General features: G+C 38.0%; 1 protein-coding gene across 2 annotated transcripts in view; it reads right to left on the bottom strand.

Annotated features, from left to right (window-relative positions):
* POLR3B (RNA polymerase III subunit B) overlaps window positions 1–22490 on the bottom strand; it is a 130719-nt gene that overhangs the window by 44387 nt on the left and 63842 nt on the right. For both annotated transcript variants that reach the window (XM_067559366.1, XM_067559367.1), the window contains 5 exons: window positions 14704–14831; window positions 7647–7856; window positions 5671–5829; window positions 4007–4124; window positions 1731–1873 (listed from right to left, as the gene is read on the bottom strand). In XM_067559366.1, the coding sequence (XP_067415467.1) occupies window positions 1731–1873; window positions 4007–4124; window positions 5671–5829; window positions 7647–7856; window positions 14704–14831 (758 nt within the window). The remainder of the gene's footprint in view (window positions 1–1730; window positions 1874–4006; window positions 4125–5670; window positions 5830–7646; window positions 7857–14703; window positions 14832–22490) is intronic.

Here is a 22490-nt window from a genome sequence, read left to right as displayed (position 1 = left end):
TGGAGTTAAGAGATTAATGCTTTACACCATTTGAATGCTGGGGCTCCAATTTCTCAGGTGTCAGACAGCACTGATTTTTAGCTCTCATGGTAATTGAAATAGAAGCAGCTAAATTCACATAATAAGTGAAAGGGGGAATGCATGAGAAGTGATTAGCATGTGATTTTAAGGTCAAATATCTTTAAAGTTTGAAGTAAAACGGTTTGGTCAATTTGCTTCAAACTTTAAAAACAAAACTAAACAAAACACACTCAAACACCACCCACCCAACTTTGGCACAAGATAAAGTAGGAATGTTCTCAAGCCAAAATAAAATTAAAAAAATTAAACAAAGTTACAGTATGTCAGGATTAGTATAGCCTTCACAATAAAGCATCACTTGCAACCCTAACTACAGTCATAACCATAGCTATTTGAATAATCAATAAAATTCTATATTTGCAGCAGAATAGATTATATATAGATATAAAAATTCATTCTAAGCACAGATTGTCTCAGTGTGGGGTCAAGTGGGTTGAAAGAAAGATTTTAAAAGCAAAGATTACAGTTGATCATTCCCTTTTTCTTGAAACTCTGCTCTCGAGTCCTGATTCTAAGCCATTAAGGGAACGTTGCCATTGCTTTCATTGCACACAGGATCAAGCCCCTGCTTCTCATGGCAGCCCTCAATACTCCTTTAATGTTCAATCCTGCATGTGGCTGAGCAGCTCCCTTGAAGGTGTTGACTATCCTTAACAACCATTTATTTTAAAGGGAGTTGAAGACACCCAGTGCTCTCTGTATGTGCTCAGTCCCTTCCAGAACTAGGTCCTTAGTATGTCCTTTGGGGATACTTCTCTTCCCCCTTTCTGGTCTCTTTTGGTGCACCTCAGAACTTCATTCTTGGTCCACTTCTCCCTCTACATCCTGCCTTGGAGTGACCTAATCTGGTTACCTATCTCCATGCTAATGAATCTCAGATATACTTCTCCGTCTCCAATTCTGTCTGTCCATTCAGAATTACATTTTTGATTTCCTCTCCAACATCTTTCTGGGTAACCCATGACAAACTTATTAAACACGACCAAAGCCAAACTATCTTAAAGGAGAACTTTCCCCATACTCTCTTTCTTGGTCACCAATGGTGACTCCAACAATCGTCAGGCTCATAACGTTGGTATGCTTATTTAACATTACCTTATTCCTCATTTCTCCCCATAAACAGTTACTAGATTAGGAAAATTCAACAGACTATATGATAATATATGTTTTACTAATAGTAACACTTGTACAATAGACCTTGCAAACTGACCTAATGAGAACAGGAAACAAGAAATATGATATAGGCTGAAAGCAAGCTCTTTTTTTTGGCTAAGGGCAGGCCTACATTTAAAATGCTACAGCAGCTATGCCGCTGTAGCACTTCAGTGAAGACGTTACTATGCCGACAGGAGATCTTCTCCCATAGTTAATCCACATCCATCAAAGGTGGTAGCTGTGTCACTGGGAGAAGCCCTCCCATTGACATAGCGCTGTCCCCACAGCAGTGGTTAGGTCGGTATAACTGTGTCATTCATAGGTGTGGATTTCACATCCCTGAGCGATGTAGTTATACTGATGTAAATTTGTAGTGTCTCTGTGCATAAAAATACAAACTATAATTTATTGAATACTCATATAATTTGAGAAGATATAAAAACTTCCATTACATCAAATTACCAATAAACATTTAAATAAAAAGCCTATCTTACCTTTTTGTCCATGACGACTGCTAAATTTATCTCCAATTTCTGGACGTCTAGTTTGTCTCAACAACATTTTGATCAAAAAAGCATCCTCTGCATTTGAAGATATCATTACTTTTTCAATATATGAATCAGTTGCACCTTTGTATCTAATAAAAGAGACATAAAAACACCACTTAAGTTTGTATACAAACAGAACCAAGCAAAAGTTATGAAGAAAATTTGTAGATCAGTAGGTTTCTGAGTGTAAAATTAAATTTTGTGGGTGGTATGTGTATGGAAAGCCAGTGAAGCAAAAATGTATTACAGAGTTCAAGAGACTTATGTATTTCTGGAGAACAAAAAGATTAAAAGGTATAGCAAAAACAGCAAGAAGGTGGGATTAAGGTAAAAAACAAAATAGCAGGCATAGTCTGATGGTCTCTTCCTGATAAAGTCTCTTTATATACTGTACATTGCTGGATTTTCCATAAGAATCAACAACTCCAAAACCAAATTACAGGGTTATAATTGCAATAAGGAATTCAGGGAATAAACTGAGGAGAGAACAAAAATTAAGTCACCAATATCCCTCACTAAAATGCCAACTATTTCAAATTGTGTTTGCTAAATACATAATGAAAACACAGAGAATATTTCCATTTTCCCAGCACTCTACAGAAGGACAGTTGTATCAAACAATAGGTGCCAGTCGCAATGGATACCAGTACATGGGTACAAACACTGCATGATATATTAGTAAAATGTGAGAGGGAAGGCATTATAATTGAAATGAGTCAAGGAACAAACTGGTTTTGTGTTTGGCTTTTTAAAAAAAATATAAAGAAACAAGAGTGAGGATCCTTTGCATATACTGATGGGGAAGCTGCTCCAGACATAAGGGGCAGTGGGGAAAAAAGAACGAAGGCTAGCAAGAGAATAGTAAGAAATGTAGAAGAAGATGAATCAAAGATTTAGGCAGGACATGAACTATGGAGTGTTTTGACAGTGCAACAAAGTTTATGTGGAAGGAGAAAGATATTTGAGAAAAGTAATTAGATATGGTAGAGCAGAGAGAAAAGAATAATTGCTTTGGTGAAAGCTTTGGGGATGGACTGGAGGGGATGTGGGACAGGGGGAGGTTCCAGTAATCAAGTGTGGAGATAATTTGGTGTTTTGGCAGATGAGATGGTGAAGCCATAATACACAGCTTCTACACCCTTGATCCATGTCTTCCCTTCCTAAGACTTCCTCCTTCCCCTCTTGATGGCTTCTTTGTTGCCTCTCCTCTTTATTAAGGGCTTGATTCACCTGGCACTGAAGTCAACAGGAAGCTCTCACTGACTTCTGATCAGGCCTAAGTGCTGCCAAACTAATTTTCCTCTTCTGCTCCACCACTAACCTGATCGGAATTCTTGTGAGTCAACCAAAGAATGACAAGGTTATTATTAGCAAACAGAAAGATCAAGAGTAATTGCAGCATGTTCAATGCTGCAATCTACGTATCACTACAAACTAATCTACTAGGAAAGTCTACTATCAATAGGGAGCCCAAATACCATCTGAATCATATAAGCTAAATTAAAAGGTCAAGAAGACCTTTTGTTGGATAGAAGGCTTTTCTCTTATGCCAACTGTGCTTGTTTGCCTGTAGTCCTCAGTTTTTCAGACCCTTCTGTGGCTCTTTAGGGAAATTGGCTGTTCGTCCCCCTTCATTCACCTCCTGGCAAAGGAGGACTATTTAGAGTTGCTACTCAGGCTGTAAGATAGCTCATTCTGGGTAAACAGAGGGTTGAACACTAGTGAAGCACTCAGCCCTTTGTTCTCAGAACTGGCTGGGTGTGGCTATCCATAGAGTGCCCTACACCTGCATGTACCTCTAACCTCCCATCCTAGTGTTCCTCTGCCCCTCCTCCCCCCGCTTTCCCCATCCTGTGTCTCTGCCCACCTCCTCAAACACCAAACCTTGGGGGCTCAGCTCCCCCTCTTACATCAGTGTCTCCTGGGAGAGGCCCTGATGACTCTCCCCCTTCTCCTGCAGGATGTTTCTAGCTGACACCACAACTCCAATCTTCAGGGGCCAAATCAATGGGAATTAAGTATCTAGGTGCTTTTAAAAATCCCACTAGCAGCATATCTGCATCTCTAGGAACCTAAAAATCTTTGAAAATCTGGCCCATAGTACTGAATCTAACTTCTAAGGGAAGTTTATGCCTTTTACTTTTCCAGTGCTGAGCATCTACTACCTGTCCTTCTTTCCCCCAATTGTAGATTTTAAAGTATGATATTATAGTGTGACATACGTTACTGGCACATCTTTATACTGTGGGTGTTGAGGCACATTACTTCCTTCCAGAGGAGTCTGGGTCACAGTTGGCATGGACTTGTTCACAAGCACTTGTTTGTTTTCTACTTTCTCACCTAACAGGAAAAACATAAAACAAAAAAATCCACAAGCGTCATGCAAGAATTTTTTATTTTCTACATATATTCAGAAATACATTTAAACAAATTTCAAATGACAAGGACATTGGGAAAGGATTAATTGACCAAGGTGTACGGGAAATGCGGTCTGTTACATTTGTAATGCATTGGCTTAAGATACATATCATAATAGAGGAATAAAACTAGGACCCACAAAAACAAAATAAAAAGGAACTCACAAGTTGATAACCATATAACACATCAGGGTACTAGGGACACAAGAAAATATCTAAGATTATCTAGCGCGAATTCCTCCATTAAAATATCACAACTATTCTACACCTATATTTCTTTTTTAATATTAGCAGGAGCAAAACTGGTATGTTTTGGTAGCTGACCGTCGAATTTTGGAAACATGCATAATTCTCTGCAGAAAATTACATACGACATCACTGTTACCATCTCCCCTGCTCTCCCCCTGTCCTTTGCATTTATCTGCTTCTTCCTGTTCCTTCCAGTCTTTCACCCTCTTTATTCAAAAAAGAACCACCAAATTCGCAGCATGCCCATTGGCAGGCATAAATGTTTTAGTCCTCATCTGCACTGAAGCTCAATCTATGTTTATTGACTGTTCAGGCTAAATTAGTTTAAACAGGGCCTGGTTAGCCATTATAGATAGGGCTTTACATTTGGAGCCAGCTACAATCAACTCTAACCCAATACTTTAAGTTATTGAGGAAGGAAGGAACATTTTGAGAGCTTAAAAATATTCCAATACTCTTAAAGAGCATAACTGGTACATTTTAATAATAAAAGCTGCAAATTTCCTTCAGGGCTTCAGTGTTGAAGTTAAATGTAGTGGCTTTTACAATTGTTCTACCACTGGATCACAAAAGACCAACTATTAGACTACTTCCTAACTAAAAGACCCTGATATTGGCAGGATATAGACAGGTATACATCTCTACATTGTTAATTATACAAATATATTTAACCTTTTCCCACTGTATCCTGCCAAAACATACTTTTAGAGTGTTAAAAGGTGTCTCTTTTCTCTCCCCAAGTATTCTTATTAATTGTTTGCAAACACTTGTTGCTGTAGAAAGGATATACACAAGAATCATAAGGAATGTGTTTTAAAAATGCAGATCTGATGACAGAAGACAGACTTAAATAGTAAAAGTTCAAATAATATTACAGATGTGAAGACTACAAAAGTTAAGAAAGTAGTGAGAATTGTTTTAACAACACAGTTTCATCACTTGCTGAGGAGTTAAAATAGAGACATTTTAATTTAAATGTAGAGCTTCATTTTCTCATGCATATTAAAAAAATATAGTCACAGGTACCAGATTATTTTGTTAACTATAACTGTTTCTGCTTTCTTCCAACATCCTAGTGTTCACTAAAAAGATAGAGTACTATAAGATATACAAAACAATAAAAGGTGCAAACATTTAAAGCAACTTATAAGAAACATGAATGCTAATTTCTCCTACCAAAATCGATTCAAATACCATTACTGATATAAAGTTTTATATACCTGGAGAGCAAATACCATCAGCATCTAAAATTTCATGACGCCAAATTGGTTTACGTGTAGCAGCATCCAGCATTGGACCCATCACTTTGTCGAATGTCTGATTTGTGTAGCGCTTCAGTGTACACTTGGCATTCTTATATACAAGACACCTTCCAAATCCTAAAATGGAATACAGAATCTCTTTCAAATTAAGAGTGTAGAGAAGTTATTTTATAATCAAGCAGTTATCAAAAGAAAATTAAAAATGGTTAATTTAGCTAAAAATATAGGAAACATATGCATAGTAGCTAAAGCTCATTTTGGATTATTTTTAGAGCACTGTCAGTGAGTATAGCATTGTACAAAAGAAGTCTTTGGCCTCCAAGAAGCTGACAATTTAAAATCAGATCACATGTTATGTTTTCAGATATATCAAAGACATTTGATGATGATGGCCCGATTTTGAAGTTGTGCAGATTTCCCACCCAGCTCAGATCAATTCTTTTATCTGTAGTGCATCATAACTGAAAACCTCCATGGAAGAAGATGTGCATTTTAACAGGATTAGAGAGGAGAAGTTTGGCACATCTTTTCCTTGTAATGGTTCTCTGATAGCTAAAGATTTTACTGAAAACTTTGGTTGGCAGCTGTTTGCAGAACAGGAAAGTGCCTATTTAGTGTTGTTTCATGTACTTCCCATGTTATTTTTTTTGGCTTTTACTTAAAAGAAGCTTGAATTATACGTCACCACAAAAAATGTTTTTTTAGATGAAAAACTGTGTACCCTTTGGACTTTTCCCTGGAGCAATAGCTGGCTTAAAATTTTTGCCTATCATTCTCATATTCAGAAATACAGTCAAGTAGGAGCAGTAGCTTCTAGTAAACTTATATTTTATCTGAAGGATAGCTATAGCCATTTACTGTATGTCTATATCATTAGATTATGTCAAGTAACTCCTGACAAGCATCACATGGTCTTTAGATTTCCCTGTAAATGTTACCAGTCTACCAGAAAGGAAAACATTCAGTTTTAAATCATGCCTGTTGTTGTTTCAGAAAGAAAAGCATAAATTAAGTTCAGCAGACATTAATGCCAAAGATACATGTCTAGGAATACTATTATTGCTGCCTAGCAACAAGCAGGAGGCGTGTTAAGGAAGGGGTAAAAGGGAGACAGAATGAACTAACGGAAGAGTCTGGTTTTGACCACCCGAAACAAAAACTAACTCAGTCATAAAGTGAGAATTATTCTAGATTCTAAACAGTGCTGAAGAATATGAAGCGTAGGAGTGACGTTTAAAATTTATATTTGTATTGCTGTCTGCTTTTACTTACCCACTAACTGAAAGGTACCTATGTTCTTCGACTTTAAAATAGAATGAACTATGTAGATTTTAAAGAGGAAGCAGATATTTGTTTTCCTCTGTCTAACTATTTTGTTTGCTAGAATACCATTATTTTCATCTAAGCATCAAGTTCATAATGATACAAGACTACACATGCTCTCTTTCTTCTGCTGAATACATTCAAAAGTCTAATTTCATCTATCGCTTTCAATACTGGGGAAAATAATGAGACATTTTTCTTTTCTGTTCCGCTGAAACAAAGGCCTAGGTCACCATCTAAAAAGCAAGCCCCACAGCAACAGATTATCTAACACATTAAACTTTATGCAAGACAAATATTTTTGAAAAAGGATAGTTTATCCTTTGTTATTCAAGGTCAAAAGTCAGTCATTTGTTTTCATAATACACTCAAAGTTAACAAACATCTTGTGTAATTTCACCACAAACACACCTTGTTCAAATATATACATACCTATATACGCACCATTACATTTATAGAAAAAAGCATTTTACAGAGTTGTTTTCCTATTTAAAAAGTTTAAATCTTCATAATTTAGGCAAAATTATTCAAATAAACAAGCAATACACTAAAAACATAGGTTATTATGCTTGCTTTACACATGTCAAAGAATAGGCCCAGATGTTTCTTACCTCTGTCCAAGGAGGCCTTGTTTAAGACAAGAGCATCTTCAATATCATAACCACTGTAGCTCATCACAGCAACTGTGGCATTCTGTCCAGCTGGCAGTTTCTCAAACTCTATCAGTTCAATGGTTTTTGTTTTAACCATTGGCCTTTGTGGATATGCTAACAGATACATAAGAGTATCAATTCTGTTCCGTTGATTGTATCCAATGGTTCCTGTATTTAAAACAAAAGTAATACCATGAAAACTCCTTTTCTACTACTTGAAATATTTTACATATAAATTACCAACATGTAAAATAACCAATGTGACATTTCACAAATGTAGGTAACATATCTGGTATTGCAAGGTCTTCAGAAGAAAAAGAGGGAGAACTAAACCTATACTCAATTCAGATTAGAGATTCAACTGAAATCATTTTAAAAAATTTTTGAAGTTAAGATCTAAAATGGCTTTATAAAATTTTTAAGATTCTGACAAAAATATCCTCACAAGAAAATCCGGATCAATAAAAATAACAAAAACAAAACAAAAAATCCCAAGGCAAGTGCCTGTGTTACTTTGAACTAGAGCATGTTGGTAAATGTCTAACCCCGTACAAGAGCAACAAAAGCCAAGTTCATTTGCACTGTTTTCTGTTAATTCTTAATAATTGCAGTTTTTGAGAGAGGTTATGGGTTTGTTCCAAAGCCCATTAAAATAAATGGAAAGACTCCCATTGACTTTGAAGGGGCTTTGGATCAGCCTCTGTGTCCTCCACATCATATTTACTTCCTTTTCTGGGTAATAATTAGTTCAATAGTCTGTGTTAGAATGTCAGCAAGCATGAATAAAGCATGCAGTTAGCAGCAGCCAAGACAGATTTACTTTTTGAAATTATCAGAGGAGTCACTGCTGGTAGGACTACTGTAGAAGTTCACCCTCACTCTATTTGTCTTTTTACATTAAATTAATTTTAAATTTACGGTTCAGAATTCAACACTTTGTATAGACCTCCCAGCTTGATACTGAGATTCTGGCCATTTCCCACCAGACTGCCAAAGTGTCTCCTGAAATCTGTGAAGAAAAAATAATTAATACCCAGCAGGGGAACTTAAACTGTTGTGTAGCAGAACAATAGTGAAAGAACTCATAAGTTACTACTGTTTGCTGTACTAGGCCCTATACTATGTCTCTAGGTAATTTAGAAATTATGATCTTAAACAACTAAATACAAGTATGTTTAAAAGCATTTTAGCAGTTGTGCCTAATGGACTAGTTTTTCAAAATGTTTGCATTGCCTGTAGTTATTTCAAGAGGGCTGGTTGCTACAGGAAGAAATTCAACACAAACAAGTACCTAAAACGGCAACTGTCATAGCCAACTCCCAAAGTCTGTCCTCCCCTTGATGCTATATCAGCTGTCACAAAACACTTCCATCACAGTCCCTTTTCCAAGGGAAAGGGAGGGGACAGAGAAATATTCTAGCAGGAGATGGCAACCTTTTCTGTTGGGTCCCACAAACTTTCCTGATTTCTTGCACTTTCCTGGAGTCTTCAAATTGACTGTGAACCTCTGGGGTGTCAACACAGAAGAGAGTCCCAGAGTGCAGGGTGGGGCCTTGGCATAGGTTATAAACGGCTTCCATAGCTTCTTACAGGTGACCAATTTCTTTTCCTTACTCTCTTCCTGGGAAGAGGAGTGATTCGCCATTTGTTGGGGGAGTTTGGCAAAGGCTGTTCCTCCCATCTTCCGTTTGCAACGGGAAGGGAGGGGAAGAATTTGGTACTTCAGCCTCACTTGCATCTTGGGTTCAGAATCAAGCCTGTCAGATACCACTATGGAATGATGCACTCCCTGAAGTTCCTACCCACTGAGACTACTTCTCAGACAACTGGAACAACTCCGTCCTACACTTTGAAAAACAGACGTTTCTCTTAATGCAGAGCATGGGGATTATTTCATTGTGGGAAATTAACTAAGAACTTTTCACTTAATTTCCATCTCTATCTGTATCTGAATAATCCTTTTGTTCTAGGCTGGGCTGAATCTGCAGAGTTTACTATTCAAACAAAGAAAGTTTTCAGGTAATCTTAAATGCAGTTTCCGATTCTTCAATGGAAGTTGCTCCTGAATGAGAAATATACTTTTACCATGGTTGTAAAACACATATGGATCATTCCTCACCTCCACTTCTTGAGGGTTTTATGCTCTCTTGTTATGTTATCTGCTATATTCCAGTGGCCAACCAGGGAAACTAAAAAAGTGGCCAAGGTTTATGATGTTCAACTGCAGTCCAAACACATGCCTTTCAACCTCTGTAATGATCAGGGATAAAATTTCTTGTTTTCTAAAGTTGTAAGTGACACCTTTATAAGACCTACGAAATTCTAGTGCATGAGTATTATTTACTAGGCATGAGTATTATTATTCTCTTTCAGATTGGCTAGTCCTTATCTTTAATGTTAGTATTTCATCACACCACAAGGTAATTCTAACTAGATTTTTTTTTTGCTTACATCACATTTGAACGAACATGAATGATGAATGAAGTTGCAAAATTTTTGAGCACCTGTACATACTGTTAGTTTCCTAGCTATGGATGCAATAGCACTCACAATAAAAAACAAAGAAATTGGAAAAAAAACAACTAGGGGTGAGATGCCCCAGTAGAAATGTAACTGATTAGAGGAAGACTCGATCAAGCATAAAGTAAAATGTGTTAACCAAAAGCATGCAATATATCAGCAGTAATCACCTTTAAATACTGCATCCTATACAAAAGGATAGTTCTCATTGACCTAGCACAAGTATACATAGTAGTGTAGCTGCAGTATCATGGGGAGTGATAGACAGCAGCAGCAAGTACATAGTCACAGGTTTCGAGTGGGTTTGTACACAACACAGCTAAGCTATGCTATCTGTGCTACACTACTATTTATTCTTGCACTTTCTTTCACTGAGCTAACGCAATTATGTGTACACAAACTGGGAATCACACCCCTTGCTCACAGTCCAGACACTCACCGAATGCCTCTCCACCCCTGTCCTGCCAAGCCACTAGCTTACTCCATTTATTTAAATCACACCGGAAATTCACAGAGATAGCAGCTCTTGTTGTGTTGCAACAAGGCCTCCATGTGGGTGTTGGAATGAAGGGAGCCACTAACATTAATTTCTACTTTCTTTCTAAAGGAACAGAGCTCTTGTTTACTTCCCTCAAAAAGCCAAGCAAAGCAAAGCAAAGTACTATGAACTTTAACAAGTGTGCCGGAAATAAACTGATGTTTAAATATGGGAGCATTTGTGGGGGTACCAAAAAAGGGACGGTCAGTACTTCCATATTTTCACTTATTTAACTGTAAACTTCCCACTCCTTCCTTTCTGCAGGGGCATGGCGGTGATCAAATTGATAAAGTACCTTTAGCTAAAGGCTGCACTGAATCCTCAGGAGTGGGAGGAGAGGGAGGGAAATGACTGAGCTCATTGGGAATTTTACATGATAGGTGTTCTCCGGCCTGGATAATTATTATTTGAAAGATCCCTTTAACAGGGAGAAAACAATCGGTTAGAGATTATGGGTAAATTGGGACAGAACACGAAAGCCTGGCTCAATTTAGGCATTTCAGTGCCTCCATCTGTAGAGTGAAGAGCTGGTGAAAGAGAATGCACAATATGTAGCTCAAATGTTGTCCCTCGACGACTGGTGGCAGGACCCAAGTATAGGTTGTACAGACCAGTAATAACCTACATTGGTTTTTCTTATGTTTGTTTCATCCATCCCCCTCTCCCGCCGCCAATAAACTGTCTATACGAAATTTTGACACACTTTACTTCCCATTAACAAATACATCACAGCCATTAACTTAAAAAAAATGCTCTATTCCCAAAGTTGCAATCTCCTTCCACAACCCATTTTTGAGAATTGGTACTAAATCTGCCTTGTAATATACCAGTCATCAGGGACCTCTACTGTTCTCCAGGAGCAACTGACAATATATAGATGGTAATGGTTCTGAGTATTAGAAGAATGATCTGCAGAAGTCTAACTGGAAGTAATCTTTATCCACCTTTTTATTATAGCATTCGTAGGGCAGAAGGCAATAATCAGAGCTGTAAAATTGTTTCCATTACAACCACCTATATTTGGACATTTGGGCTGATAAAACATTACATATCTTCAATGTGAGTAACAGCAGAATTATTAATATGCACATCTTGCTTTCTATATCCATGTACACTGAGAGAGACAAACACACACACACAAATGCAGTTGAATTAGTAGTAGAAACATCATAAGTTTCGCATTTCTTAAGTGTAGTGTTTGTACAGCCCCTAGCACAACAAGATCCTGGTCCATGACTGGGGCTTCTAGGTGCTACTGCAATATAAATTAATAATAATGATAATAATGTCTTATATATCTCTATTTTCATAGTCTTTGATCCTTTATAGCATTATCCTAACAACATACGGAACACAAATAATGTGGGGTCTTGAATTATAATCTTAAATAGCACTCCACTGTCTTGAATCTGAAATTATTTCTGTACTGAAATGTGCACATGCAATCAGAAGACAACTACAACTGTAGGTACAACTTAAGCACAAGTAACACTCCCGTCCCTGCATTATGCTACATGCATCACACTGTACATTCTCTGTACCAAAACAGTGTGTGCTCCAAGCACTTGATTAAAGTCCATATTACCTATTATTGATTGCACTAGCACATAAACAAGAACACTCATTCTGTCCATGAAAGGTATTTTTCAGTACAGTACATTTAATAAGCATTATCCTGTAGAAATGTTGACTTTCATATTTTAATAATCTATGCATTGCCAGTTATATTGCATTATTAATTTAATTCCTAAATTGAGGGCTCCAGTCAATTTATCCCTGCTTTACATCCCTTCTCACCCAAGACGTTACTGTGTTTCTGACTGAGGAGAACGATGACTTCCTTCAAAGCCTGTCAGTACAGCTCCTGCAAATGGCCAGAGCAATTCAAGTCCCTCCTTCCTTCTAGGGAGGCAGCATGCTCTCTCAATACTCCCAGCTCTTGACACCACAGGGAGTGAGAGTGGACATGGGTATGGGTCCTTCCATGTGGCAATGCAAAGCCATTAGGGCAGAGACTGATATTTTTAAAGCACAAAACAATCAACACAAGTTTGACGTACTAGTCAGCATTTGTGTAAATACAAAAATAAATGCAAACAAATGAAATAAATTACAATAAATTACCCTATAGGTTTCATTTTATAAAGTTAATCTACAAGCATCTATAACAATCTTCTGTACAGCTAGATATCACCCCCACTTTATAAAAACTGTGTACTTGTTTTTTTGTGTGTGTGTGTGTGTTTTTTTAAAGACTCAGTGTGTATGTACACTGAAATATCTGCAAAGTAACATACAGCCAGGTCTTGTGCCAACTTTTAAAATGTACTTTTATCTCACTGCTTATTCTTTGGAGTCAGGTGTTTTGTAATAAACAGAAACAAAGGCTTTTTTTATTGCTAAAGATATTCAATGGCTTTTGTGTTCCTGGCGTCAGCAGTAACGTCAGAGGATTGTATCCAAGGAGCTAAATGTGCAAGACCTAGGGTCAAAGCAGCTGAATACACCAACCTCAGAAAACACAGACAATGAATTGCAAATGACACTCAAAACAAAACGAGAAAAAAACCTTCACACAGAAAACTACAAAAGAACTCCACAGATACTGAATTGGCTTTCTGTACACACTGATCCTGCTTAACTGTGTGTGGTAACTAACCAAACGTTCTGAGACTAATAGTCATAAAATAGAGACTCTTGGGGAGGAGGGGGGAAATCTGTAAAGGAAAAAAATTGCATCTAATTTATTTTTTATTTTTTAAGGTGATAATGCAGCTCTTGCTATTTTAGTTTTCAAGTATTTTTGACACATTAAAGTTGACAATTAGGTACAAGGCCGCTATTCTTTCATTAATTCTGCTGGAAAATCTTCACAAAAGGTGTACTGTTTCAATTTAGGAGTTATGTCACAAAACAAATGATTTTGTAAACCTAATAGAAGTGATTGTTTTTTCATGACACACGGGACTCTTTTACTGTATATCTCAACTTGTTACAAGCACAAGATGTAAAACTGACATGTGCAGCTGAAATCTGAACAGGGGAGACTAAATTGATGTGCTGCCATTCAGGTTTTCATGGAGACTTGCCGTGCCTTGACAACATAGTACATTAGTTAGGTGGACAAGTAATAAGAAAATGTTAATGATGGTTTAGCTGCTTATCAAATGGCAAAACTAGAACGGTCTGTTAACCACCTAACATGACAAATCCACACGATGGCAACTGAGGGAAACCATACCAACTATTACAAATTTTAAATTAATTAAATAACCCATGCTTAGAAAATTAACTTCATTTCTTGTTTCACTGAGATGACACCTTAACTGTCTATAAGAGCTTTCTCTCCCAAAATAAAAGCCAAAATATAAAATATTGCAAAGTGAAAGGTCACTGAGGAAATTCTTCTGGTGAGGGAGAGTGACAGAAATTCTTAGTGCTCTGGTATTGAGTGTTTTATATATATATATTAAAAAAGGACAGTACTCTAACTATTCATAGAAAATCTCTTCTCCGAGCTCTCACTCTCTTTGTGTAAACATTTTTTTTCTTCTTTTTTGTTTGGAAACCCACAGCACACTGCAGTATAAAAAGAAACAAAAAACACTCGCTGACTATCTTCCAGCTTTGCTGAACACTTAAAGTAATGACCGTTACAAAAATAGGAACAGTAGTGCTACAGTTTCTTCAAATTTTCTTTTGAAGTATGAAGACCCCAGAACAGTGGTCTCCATTTTGCTAAGCTATTTCTTAAATAACAAACAAACAAAACAAAACCAATGGAAACTGGAACACCAAAATCAATTTCTCCTGGCATGTAAGCCATTGCCCATAAGAAATGTCTACTAGTTCATTTTAAAATGTTTCAGAGGAAATTAGAACAAGAATATTTTTAGTATTTTAGGCTGTGTGTGTTCAAAATGATAACATTCCAATCTTGAAGCAGAAAAACCTTACCCATTGCTTGCTTCCCCATAGCACACTGGTAAGTGTTTCTTGGGGACTGGTTATGGTGAGGATATGGAATAAGTCCAGCACAGACACCAAGAAGTGTGAAAGGTTCAATCTCCAAGTGTGTTGTATCTCTGGAAAAAAAAATTCTGGTTATAATACATTTTAGACAGTCTAACGGCACAATTCATTTTAGTAAAGTCTGATAAATTATTTCAATTCAATTTATTACCTTTCAGAAAAATTTAAGTGAGTAAAACCAAAAAGCCTCCATGACAAATTCCAATATATTTTTAATTGAAGTATTATTTGGGCTTTCATTGGGTCCAAATGCAGAGGGGGACAAAAGAAAGGAGGAGTACAAATTTGTATGGACTAATAGAAGAAAACACAGTAAGAGTAGACACACTGACCATATTATCCAACAAGATATCAGTAGATGTTATTTTATACCAGTGATGCTTAATATAAGCTACAAAATAAAGTGGAGGTCACATAAGAACGTTTAATAGGGAGTGTTTTAAAAATTCCAGAGAAATATATTTTCCTCACTTCCAAGTACACATTCCAACAAGCTAAAAGTCTATCATGAAAGATGGAAAGTCAGACTCAATCACTGGGGAAAAAACAAAACAAAAACACAGATTTAGTTTTCTGATATCAATTACAATATACTAACTAGACCAGCAGTTCTCAAACAAGGGGGCGGGCCTCCCTAAGGGGGCATGAGATAGATCGTGGGGGAGGGGCACCATGGGCAGAGTTTGGGGGGTAATGCCCCCCCAACTTATGATGGAGCCATCTCCCCCTGTTGGGTGAGGGGTGCTGGGTTGAGAGCATGGCTGGGTAGCTGTGGGGACCCCAGTGCCTCACACAGGCAGCCCTGGGCAACTGTTGAGGGTGGGGGACCTTTAGGAGGGGAGCGGAGGTGGGGGGAGGCTGCTGCAGGTGGCGGGCTGGCCCTGCTGGCGGAGCGGGGAGACAGAGCTGGTCCAGCTCCATGTTCTGCACTTTGTGCAGCTGCTTCCATCTTCAGTCAGAGCACTGCTCCCGGCAGCCACCGCCTGCCTCCTGCAGCAGCATCAGCCCCCCCCGGCCACTGGTACTCTGCAGGTTCCTGGAGGCGATGGCTGTGTCCACACTGCTGCCCGAGGATAATCCCAATGACAAGGTGCAATTCCCTGCCACCATTTTCTCTGGCGGGTCATACTGGGCTCCAGAGAGGGGGCTGCTGATACCTCTTGTCCCCCCAAATTAAGCAGTCAAACTCCAACTGTGATATGTAGGCTCTGTTTTTTTTTCTGAAGGGGGGACTGGAGGGAAGGGGGCGCAGTTGTTACATAAAAGTCTACGGGGGGGAAGGGAGGGCTCCATTTAAAAACTTTGAGAACCACTGAACTAGACAATAAATATTTATGTTCTAAGAACATAATGGGTCAGACCAATTGTTCATCTAGCCCAGTACACTGCCATCTGACAGTCACCAGTGCCAGATACTTCAGAGGGAATTAATAGCAGAAGGCAATTATTGAGTGATCCACCCCCTGTTGTGCAGTCCCAGCTTTTGGCAATCAGAGATTTAGGGTTGTCCAGAGCATGAGGTTGCAGCTCTTGACCACCTTGGCTAATATCCATTGATGGACCTATTTTCTGTGTACTTACCTAATTCTGCTTTTACCAGTTCCACAGGCTGACTACGTGTTGTGTGACAATGTAGTTCCTTATGTTTGTTTACACCTGCTGCCTATTAATTTCATTGGGTGACCTCTGGTTCTTGTGTTATGTTAATGGATAAACAACACTTCGCTATTCACTTTCTCCACACCATTCATGATTTTATAGACTTCTATCATATTCCCCATTGTTGACTTTTCTCTAAGATGAACAGTCCCAATCTTTTTAATCTCTCCTCATAGGGAAGCTGTTCCATATCCCTAATAATTTTTGTTGCCCTTTGGTATACCTTCTCCAATTCTAATATATCTTTTTTGAGGTGGGAAAAAACAGCATGCAGTATTCAAAGTATGGGTATACCATGGATTTATATAGTAGCATTATGATATTTTTGTTTTATTATCTATCCCTTTCCTAATCGATCCTAACATCCTGTTAACTTTTTGAACTGCTGCTGCGCACTGAACAGATGTTTTCAGAGAACTAACCACAATGATTCCAAGATCTCTTTTTTGAGTGGTAACAACTAATTTAGTCCCCATCGTTTTGTATTTATAGTTGGGATTATTTTTCCAATATGCATTACTTTGCACTTATCAACATTTAATTTCATCTGCTGTTAAGTTGCCCAGTCATCCAGTTTTGTGAGATCCCTTTGTAACTCTTTGCAGTCAGCTTTGGACTTAACTATCTTGGCCAGATTTGTACACAATACAAAATTACTCATGTCACTTTTTGCCTCTTTTTCCAGATAATTTATGAATATGTTGCATTTATGAATATGTCGCAATACAGATGCATGGGGGACCCTATTATTTACCTCTCTCCATTGTGAAAGCTGACCATTTATTTCTATCCTTTGTTTTCTAACTTTTAAACCAGTTACTGATCCATGAGAAGATCTTCTATTTTATCCCATGACTGCTTACCTTGCTTAAGAGTGTTTTGTGTGGGACCCATGTCAAAAGCTTTCTGAAAGTCCAAGTATACTATATCCACTGGATCATCCTTGTCCATACGCTTGATGATACCCTCCAAGAATTCTAATAGATTTGTAAAGTGAAATAAATCTGCAACCTCACCAGTCACAGTGACTCTTCCTCAACATATTATGTTCATTTATGTGTCTGATAATTCTGTTCTTTACTGTAGTTTCAACCAATTTGCCTGGTGCTGAAGTTAGGCTTACCAGCCTGTAATTACCAGAATTGCCTCTGAAACCTTTTTTAAAAATCAGCATTACATTAGTTATCCTCCAGTTATCTGGCACAGAGGCTGATTTAAGCAATAGGTTACATAGCATATAGTCAGTAGTTCTGCAATTTCATATTTGAGTTCCTTCACAAATCTTGGGTGAATACCACTTGGTCCTCGTGACTTATTGCTGTTTTATTTATGAATATGTTCCAGAACCTCCTCTACTGATACCTCGGTCTGGAACTGTGCCTCAGATTTGTCACCTAAAAAGAATGGCTCAGGTGTGGGAATCTCCCTCACATCCTCTGCAGTGAAGATTGATGCAAAATATTCATGCTTCTCTGCAACAGCCTTCCTTCCTTGAGTGCTCCTTTAGCAACTTGATCGACCAGTGGCCCTGATTGTTTGGCAGGTTTCCTGCTTCTGAAGTACTTAAACATTTTTTTGCTCTTAGTTTTTGTGTCTTTTGCTAGTTGCTCTTAAATTCTCTCTCGACTTCCCAGAGTTTATGCTTCTTTCTATTTTCCTCAGTAGGATTTGACGTCCAATTTTTAAAGGATTCCTTTTTGCCTCTAACTACCTTTTTTACTCTGCTGTTTTGTCATGGTGGCATTTTTTTGGGTCTTCATACTGTTTGGGTTTTTTTCTTATTGGGGTATACATTTAGTTTGAACCTCCATTATGATGTTTTAAAATAGTTTCCATGCAGCTTGCAGGCATTTCACTCATGACTGTTTTTTTAATTTCCATTTTAACTAGCCTCCTCTTTTTAAAGTTAAATGCTACTATGGTAGGTTTCTTTGGTACTTTCCTCCCTATGAGGATGTTAAATTTGATTACTTTATGGTTGCTACTACCAAGCAGTTCAGCTATATTCATCTCTTGGACCAGATCCTGTGTGTCACTTGACTAAAATCAAGAATTGCCTCTTCCCTTGTGGGTTCCAGGATTAAGCTGCTCCAAGAAGCAGTCATTAATGGTGTCTGGAAATTCTCTCTCTGCACCTTGTCCTGAGGTGATAAGTACCCAATCAATAAGGCATTAGATGGAATCCCCCACTGCTAGTAGGTTTTCTGTTTTTGTAGTCTCTTTCATCTCCCTGAGCATTTCACAATCACCATTACGGTCAGGAGTATACTCCTTCTGCTATACTTTTATTACTCAAGCATTGAATTTCTATCTACAGAGAGTCTGTGCTGCAGTTTGATTAATTTAAAATTTTTATTATATTTGACTCTGATTTTTCCCCCACATAGAATGTCACTACCCCATCAGTGTGACCTACTATGTCATTCCTATATATTTTGTACTCTGGTGCTAGTGACTCATTGATTATCATCGTTCCACCATCTGTAATGCCTGTTATACCAATATCCTTATTTAAAACCAGGCACTCAAGCTCACGCATCTTAGTATTCAGACTTCTAGCATTTGTATGCAAGCACTGATAAGATTTGTCAAATGTCTGCCTACATGTGATGCAATTGAATGGGACCTCTTTCACTTGACTCTCTTTTCAGTTCCTACCTGTACTTTGCTTACTAGAAAATAGCATAATCCCTTTAATAAATCTGCCCTAAAGTGATGTCTGTCCAAACAGTGTGCTCTTCTGCACCTGTTAGCTTTCCCTCAGTCCTTTGTTTAAACAATTCTCTATAACCTTTTTAATTTTACATGCCAGGAATCTGGTTCTGTTTTAGTTTACATGGAGCCCATCTATCCAGTATAGGCTCCTTCTTTCCCAAAAGTTCCCAGTTCCTAATAATCCCTTCTTCCAGCACCATCATCTCAAACACACATTGAGACCTTGCAATGCTGTCTATCTAATTGGCCCTGCACGTGGAACTGGAAGAATTTCAGAGAATGCTACCATGGAGATCCTAGACTTTAATCTCTTATTTAGCAGGCTTAATCTGGCTTCCAGGACCTCTCTCCTACCTTTCCTTATGTCATTGGTATCTACATGTACCACAACCACCAGCTCCTCCCCAGCACTGCACATAAATCTATTCAGATGTCTCGAGAGGTCCACAAACTTCACATCTGGCAGGCAATTCACCATGTGGTTTTCCTGGTCATCTATGTTTCTGATAATCAAATCCCCCATTACTATTTCCTGTCTTGTCTTAGTAACTGAGATCCCTTCCCCTAGAGGGGTATCCTCAGTGCAAGAGGATACCATGACATCATCCGGAAGGAGGGTCCCACCTATGTCTAAACAAGACCCAATGCCAATAAAACATTGTACAACATTTTATAAAACTATACACATTGTTTCCAAAAACACTTTAGAAAGCTGAAAGGATGGGGTGGGATAGGGGGGCATGACATTAAGAAACACAGGCAAGGGATAAAGGTACACTTTTAAAAGATCTGACAAGAGTTGAGGAGTCAGAAAAAAATTGTTCTACATGAAAGAAGCTGTAGAGAAGAAAGCTCTTGTACAATAGCTAAATAGGTCATATTATGTGGAGGGACACAGAGGTGTCCAGCCCTAGACAAGAATTAGATACAAAGTCTGTAAGGTAGGCTGGAGCAAGCCTATGGTCTTTAAATCAAGGTGGGCAATTATGAAGCAGGGAATTTTGAAATAGGGTTAAACACTTTAAAAATAAATATATCCAAAGCACACGTGTGGCAGTATTCCAGAGAGTCATTACATGGTGTATGGGATTTCAGGTATACAACACATGGTGGGTTGGGCACCTAATTTGAAAATCCCAGCCCCAATGGTCAGCCCTCTTTTCTTGCAATGTGGGGCATCTCAAGTGTTGGCTAAAATTGATTATTTGAATTATGTTTTAAAGACCCACATAAAACAAAAAATATGGGAAGATATTTTTAGTTGAAATATATTAAAAGGAATGGCAAAGTATCACAACTGAGGTGGATAAAAAGTTCCTAATATGTACTAGCAGGGAAAGTCTGAAGAGGAAGACCACCTGTAACATTCCATCATAGCACTGTATGCCTTGCTGGGGAAATTAAAACTCAGATAAGTAATATCAGATAAATTAGCTGTTAACCTCAGAGAAAGAATCATAGAAGTGTAGACTGGAAGGGACCTCAATAGGTCCAGTCCCCTGCATTCAAGGCAGGACTAAGTAATAACAAGACCATTCCTGACAGGTATTTGTCTCACTTGTTCTGAAAAACCTCCAATGACAGAGATTCCCACAATCTTTCTAGGCAATTTGTTCCAGTTCTTAACTACCCAGACAGTTAGGAAGTTTTTCCTAATGTCCAACCTAAGTCTTCCTTGCTGCAGTTTAAGCCCATTGCTTCTTGTTCTATCCTCAGAGGTTAACAAGAACAATTTTTCTCCCTCCTTCTTGTAATAACCTTTTATGTACTTGAAAACTTCTCATCTCCAGACTAAACAAACCCAATTTTTTCAATCTTTCCTCATAGGTCATGTTTTCTAGACATTAGTACAACCTGGTGAGAGAGTGCAAATAGTAAAAGTTCTGCTTATGTTAATTTGTGTAACGTGGAAAAACACTCATTGGCACGTCAACATATGTTACTTCTCTGTATTTGACAAAACAAACTATGTTCAATGGAGATCTGTCTTAGGAAATATGAACATTAAAGCATCAACTGCAGATGAGCAAATCCAGAATGGCAGATACCTGGTCGTAAGAGCTATTACATTACATATAAATTTACAGTATGGACACAAGCAGCGTCAAAGCAAGCATAGAACTGAAACACTAAATTCCATGTACAATAATGGGATTCAGTCAAACTTGATATGGTAGATTGCTAGTCTGACTACAGACACAAAATCAGTTATTGTTATGATGAACAAAGATTTGAAAGATGACAAAGGGCACAAAACACATGTAAACAGAGGCAGGACTAAGCAGAAGGTAGGCAGATTACAGTAGTTACCTCAACACACTCCCTAATTCTTTCTATTTTTCTTGTTACATTTCAGCAGAACTTCATTTTATAATGAGCACAGTGCTACCCAAGAGTGTGCAAGACACTTGTTTAAGAACATGATGTGGGTGATGAAACTAGATTGATAGTTTTTTAAAAGGTACTTGTGTATGTGCTTGGATATGCTGAGGGCCAGGTCACCACCAGCTGGTGTAAATCAACACAGCATTGACTCCAACGGAGCTACATTGATTACACCAGCTGAGGATCTGATCCATAGTGTTTCTAACAGCAAGCCAAAATTTTCAAACAAATCTAACTTCTGCAAATCAAAACGTCATTGCCAGAACTGGACACAACACTGTCAGCAATATCAGATACAAGTGTAGGTCTTACTAAGGAATTATGAAGTGATGGGACACCTTGACAGACACTTGAAACTCAAAAGAAACTAGTCCCCAATTGGAATGGAAAATGTAAAGACCACTGTATCTCGAAAGAGGTGACTGTGTGACGTCAGACAGGAGGAATGGAAGTTGGATACCTTGGGGCTCAGTAGTTTGATTATTCATCACACATAGATTTAGGGATAACTAAATAAATTGCATACTAGTTCCGAGTGTGATGCTGTTGCAAAAACAGCATCACATTCATCATTTATATTCAGAAAACTATTGTATGGCCAGGAGTTATAACAAAATTACCATAGATATTTAGATCAAGTTTAGATGTGTTTATGGATAATGTAAGAATCTTCCACACTTATAACACGTAGTTTGAACTAGATAACCAAGTAGGGTTTCTTCCCATTATTATGTAAGAGTTAGCTGTGATTCCGTGTAGCTTGCCAGGAATGTTCCAGGCTGCAGTCTATTCAGGTGTCTTGTAGTTATTCTTTTCAATTGCAGTGTGATTTGGAGGTAATTAAGTTTGCATAAATGGCAGTGTGTTCCTTTTGTCCTGATCTTTGCTGATGCACTCAGGAAACCAGCCAAGAGCACCTTAGAGCAACTTTTTAAAGTGAAAGGGCACAAACC

This window comes from Emydura macquarii, unplaced genomic scaffold (genome assembly GCF_026122565.2).
Source record: "Emydura macquarii macquarii isolate MOO-44397 ecotype Brisbane River unplaced genomic scaffold, CSIRO-AGI_Emac_v2 contig_2205, whole genome shotgun sequence".
NCBI lineage: Eukaryota > Metazoa > Chordata > Testudines > Chelidae > Emydura > Emydura macquarii.
Note: the sequence above shows the minus strand (reverse complement) of the source record. Positions and strands in the feature narration are given on the sequence as shown.